Below are 6000 nucleotides of genomic sequence, written 5' to 3' on the forward strand. Positions count from 1 at the left end.
GACAAATCAAGAGTCACTGTTAATGTCTTAAATAAGGAAGATGGAAGGAGATGCTCGATTTGTTGCTAACTCTACACACACACAGTGAAGACTAACTGAAATTTGTAATATTGCCTTTTAGTAGGTTAGGTGAAACTATATTAATATCATAACACTTTGTGCTTTGAGATAGAGTCTGCTTTTAATTCAAGGTAGGGTCAAACTGAATGAATAGGAATAAAGCACTATTTTCTGTATACACAGAAGACCTACATTTTAGTTCTATAAGGAAAATGTTACTTAAATGTAATTGTTGTTAGCAGTGATGGGTGAGCATAGTATATGAATCAAAACAAATTGTGTGTAATCATGTTCAAAATCTGCCCAAAATGGTAAATGATATACCTTTTTGTTTGAAATATTTTGTGTGTGTAAATGAACTGATATTATACTTCAATACATCATACATGTTGGATCTCATGAAGGCTTCTGTTACACTCCTGATTCTGTGAAGGATATCACTATACACACATATTTTACTCCACTGTTTAAAGATAGGTAGTACAGATTTTGTTTAGTTTTTCTATTTTACCGTACTAATTTTAGAATATATGGTAGTTATTCTGGTAGAATTGTGCTGTTTGACCTTGTCATTTTTCTTGCAGGTTATTTAGTTCTAGACCACAGGTGTGAAGATTTAAAAAAGATTAACCTTTGTGAATTCAAGAGAACAATCTTAAATTAATACATGAACTTAAACAACCAAGCCTTGGAAAACAAGATTTAGGGCCGGATTAAATCAAACTTTGACCCACCGCTAATAGAAAACTACAACCCTGTACATCATAGCGGTTACATTTCTGATTAGAAGAAAGTGTCATCTTACTGAAAATGAAGCCGCAGCTGAGTACAGTTCTATAGTTTTCTATTAGCAGGTGGGTCAAAATTTGGATTTAATCCCAGCCTTAATCTGCTTCACAGAATTCATAGGTAATAAAAATCTTCTTCCACAGGTTGGGGAGACCATAGGGATTACAGAAGAGATCATGGGTCTGACCATATTAGCAGCTGGCACCTCCATTCCCGACCTCATCACAAGTGTCATTGTGGCTCGGAAGGGGCTCGGGGACATGGCCGTGTCCAGCTCTGTGGGCAGCAATATCTTTGACATCACTGTTGGGTAGGTAATTACTATCCCTCTGTTTTTCTTTTCTTACAAATGCAACCTTAAGTTAGCTCACTTAATAATAATTTTACTGTACGTATTCATTCTACATAATTCATCAATCTTCAAATTACCTCCAACCCCAAACTTCACTGAAACTTTAGCTGAACTAAATCACTTTATCAGAATGGTGTAAAGCAGTGTTTTGTTATATATATATATATATATATATATATATATATATGCATTCTTCCGATACACATTAATAAAGATAAATAAAGAGACAGAACAATAAAATAAAGCTGCATCTATAGATAAAGATCAAACAACTTCTTTATAAACTTTTTCAAGCAAATATATTTGAAAATAAACCCAAATTAGTCTTACCATTTAAACTGTGCTATATATTTATTACATACACAGAATATCGCTGTTCAAAATGGCAATTGTAAAGACAATCTAATATTTTCCTCTTTATCCTGTATTGCTCCACAGACTTCCCCTGCCGTGGCTCCTGTTCTCCTTCATTCACAATATGGCGCCAGTAGCAGTGAGCAGCAATGGGCTGTTCTGCGCAATTGTTCTCCTCTTCCTCATGCTGCTTTTTGTCATCATTTCCATCGCTGTATGCAAGTGGAGGATGAGCAAGATCCTGGGCTTAACCATGTTCCTACTTTACTTTGTATTCCTGGTGGTAAGCGTCATGCTGGAGGACAAAGTCATTGTGTGCCCAGTTTCCATCTGACCTGCACCTTCTTTACACAGCACCTTTCATTTCAGATGAGTGAGGGAATGGGCAGGGAGGGAGGGAAAGGGGATGGGATTAAGTGACTGGACTGAATGCATTTAAAGCCCTGTCTTCACTTTTGGACATGAATAACAGAGTAGACATGGCCTTGTGACCAAATCCTCCTGAAGAATGTGTCATTTGTGAATAAAAAACTTTATTCTGAAACAAATGGAAGGGGAAATAAATCACCAAAGGTATTATTGCTACAGTGGATTGTAGGAGAGCTTTTTATTTATTCTGAGGACAGGACAGCAAAATAAGCTCTGGTACAAAGCTGAAGATGAAACACTTGGAGTTTGTCTTCTTCAAATAATCCAATTTACAGATATTTAACATAAACATTGATAGTTACAGGCAAGGTATTTGCACATTTGGAATGGACAACAAATGGGGCAGGCTCAGTCATGGCTGCTACAGTTCATCTGGGCTGTACTACAGATACTGAGTGAGAATTTACGGAAGAGGAATTTGTTGGGAAGTTCAAAATGGAAATGTTACTGATATCTGTTCTGAATGTGCTTGATGCTGTTTCAGCCCACGGTGAACTCTGTATTAGTCCTGATGGTTAACGGTTTATTAAGCAGAATGTGACCATACTCTTATGTATTACACAAAAGTCTTTGACAGTAGAGGTAGACTGACTGGAATTATGTGCAGGTAGCCTGCCAGGCACAAAACATTGCATGCAGTGGGAAACTTCCTGGCTTCCTTGTTCATAAATCTGTGACCAAGTATCAAAGAAGTGAATGTCAAAGCAGCTTTGAGTGAGGCATGTGGTGAAGGGGCTGGCGTAGGGAGTTTTTCATCAGTGAATTAATCTTGTGTTCCTGGCATCAAAGCTGATTATTTTCCTTCTGAAGCCACTTCTTACATAAGTAGAGATTTTTATTAATATTATCATTTTATTTTTTTATCATTACTCTTGATGCCCATGAACTGCTTTACCTTGAGTTGTATAACAATATACTAGGAAAGTATAAATAACACAAGTCATTGTTCCATACCATGGGCAGTGTCCATATATAAAACACAATTGCAAGTGTTTCATACTAATTGGAGAAGGTAACCTTTATATTCAATAATTACAAAAATGTACAGCTAGGATTATAATCATGCAATATATATATCTAATGTTCCTTATATATTCTCTTTTCAAAACAGGCATGTGTAAACTGAATCAAATAGCATAGTCATAGAGCTAAGATAGATGTACATGGAGAAATATGCAACCTAACCCATAATTATTAGGCACTCCCTGATTTTGTGTGATGCTGTTTAATAATTTGGATAGAAATTATTATATGAGATGTTTGTTATAGAAAGTAAAGCATGGATTAATATTTCAAAGGGCTTTCATCTCTCCAATTTATTTTGAATGCCCACAAATCTCTGTGTTGGTTTTCTTAATGTAGTTCATTTTTTTTCAATTTTGTGAAAAGTTCTACTTTGGAAGAACAGTTATGTTTCCTGAGACTTGTCCTTCAATATGTAATTAAGCCCAGAGAACAGAGGGAACACCACACTGTGGGCCTTTACACTTAGCCAACTTCGGTTAGCAGAGCAGAGCACAGAGACAAACTTTTATGTAAATTATAAATTAATATCAGCATCCTCCATTGCAATAAAGTGTGCTATTCTTAAAATCCCACATGTAAGCAAGTAGAAGAACTGCAAAATATAAAACCTTTTTATTTTCAAGTACAATGTTATAGTAATGTATCTATTGTCTTTTATTCCAAATATTATACAGCATCCAACATTTCAGTGGGCATCTTACAATTCTGATCATTAGAAAATTAGACATTTTAAAACATATTTCAGTACATGTAATATTGTGGTGATGGTCAGCACCAAGAGATGTTATTGCTAGAGGTCGATATGCATGGGGAAAAGTTAATGTGACAAATTGTAATGGGGCAACGGTACAGTAAGACTTCTGTATGACATCAAAATGTCTAACAGGAATTTTAGAGCCCCTAGTAATTCCTTGATGAGTACAGCTTTCACACACCAAAAGCCACTCCACAGAAACACAGAATTAAAAAAGGAATCAGATCAAGTCAATTTGAACTTTAAATTCTGAATCTTTATTGTTTGTTGTATTTCACATGGTTCGCTTGACATTTGGTTCAGTAAACTGCAGCTCCAAGTCTTATATAATAACAAGAAGAACTGCACACTAAGAAAAAACATATGGTTCCTATCCTTTAGGAAATACAAACGTGTTCTTCAGAATTTTCTGAACATGTTGTCCTGGACTGTTTCTCTCAACAGAGATCCATCTCATGGGTTGTCACTGATCCACTGTTCTTTAACGATGACTGATTGTACACAGGATTTATTCACCTTGCACTGGAAAATATTAACTCTGTTTATTACATTTCAGAGCAGATCTGTGCAAAGAGTGTAAATTATTAATAAAATGAAAGCTTACAATTATTTATTTATTTATTTATTTTTCATAATGACAAATGCCCGGATACCCACAAACATAAACCTAAGGTTTTAGGTTAGTTCAATTAGGCTTCTTCAATTAGGTATGAATTATTTACTTAACAATTATTGCTCTGTTTTATTATTTTACATTTGTAATTAGTGATATTGAAATACTACTATGAAACAAAGAATTCTAGTCTGTTTTTTTTAATTCGTTATTCAAAAGAAGGAAGAGCTTTATTTGGAACCTGTTCAATTAGTACAGAAAATGCATGCATTCCCTCATATTATGTTTTTAATATTAATCGTATTATGAATATTACTTTTAATATTGTTTCATCTGACGACATACAGTCTGTTGTTTTTGAATGGATCTTAGTAACACAAACATGCAAATGCCCTTAAAGCACCAACGCATTTCTTCTTGATTATAACCTCCGAGACTGACCCTGAATCCTCCACTTTGCATGTCCGTTTCATGTCACTTTGTTAAAAATAAGAATATCATTATGTTGTTATGGGTAGAGTCCATAACACAAGGGCTCAATTAAAGCTCAGCTCAATGTCTTTACTCATCACTATGTCATCTTTTTGAAGATAAAGTTCAAAGTGTTTATTTACAAGCCTGTTACCCATTAGTGTTGTGCAGATTAAATGATGGGGAGACTGACCTTATGGATATATCACTAAATATCTAGTTGTAAAAATCAGATTAATGCAGTCTCAGGACAACTAGTACTTATTAAATATAAACATGTTAAACTGTTCTATCCATAACCACAATATAATGTAAGTATTACTATAAAAACCTGTTTACCTTTAAACTTTCATCTACATCTTAGAATATTCAGGCATGTGTTGAAGTCCACCACAGAAACAAAACAAACTCATTCATTGCATTGTACAGCTGATATAAAAATCATATATGTATCCTTATTCCTTCCTTACCCAATGATGTGTATAACACCAAGAACGCCGCTCACCACTTCCAGGTGATCAAGGATGTACATTTATTGATACATTCTTTGTACTCTATAGTAGCTATTATTGCTGAATTAAAAGGTGTATAATGCAGAGTTGGCTTTCACCATTCACAACTAATATGAGATAATCAAATTAATAAAATGCCTGGATGGATTTCTTTATATATGATTATTGCTGAAAATATTCATATTCTTCATTTGAAACAATGTTATTTAGTGATTATTCTGGTTTAATAAATATTCCCCATTGAACTATGCTTACTTATCAATGATAAATTCTGTTTGTGGAATACCAATTCAGTCTAGACAAAACATTTCACGATTGTATTTTATTCAACTGAGTTACGATAGGGGGGTGCACTTATTGGAATATATTCCCTGGGCTGAATAACTGTTCAAGTCTCTGCAATATATATATATATATATATATATATATATATATATATATATATATATATGACAGTAATGAACAATGTTTATTAAAGTAATATAATTGCATGGTAGACTTTTTTTCAAATTAAGGGGAATACTGTTTTCAACTACAACTAATATATATGTAAACATGGGTGTTAAATATATCACAATAATACATTGCAACTGTGAAAATATGTTTAGAATGTAAAATAATTGGCATTATAATTATATTG

At 33.8% G+C, this 6000-nt stretch overlaps 1 protein-coding gene across 2 annotated transcripts in view; it reads left to right on the plus strand.

The window, feature by feature from the left end:
* slc24a2a (solute carrier family 24 member 2a) overlaps positions 1-5756 on the plus strand; it is a 75159-nt gene extending 69403 nt beyond the window's left edge. For both annotated transcript variants that reach the window (XM_066720922.1, XM_066720923.1), the window contains 2 exons: positions 993-1159; positions 1640-5756. In XM_066720922.1, coding sequence (XP_066577019.1) covers positions 993-1159; positions 1640-1889 — 417 coding nt within the window. In that variant the 3' untranslated portion in view covers positions 1890-5756. The remainder of the gene's footprint in view (positions 1-992; positions 1160-1639) is intronic.
* Positions 5757-6000: the final 244 nt, after the last annotated feature.

The sequence above is a fragment of the Amia ocellicauda genome, chromosome 13 (genome assembly GCF_036373705.1).
Source record: "Amia ocellicauda isolate fAmiCal2 chromosome 13, fAmiCal2.hap1, whole genome shotgun sequence".
NCBI lineage: Eukaryota > Metazoa > Chordata > Actinopteri > Amiiformes > Amiidae > Amia > Amia ocellicauda.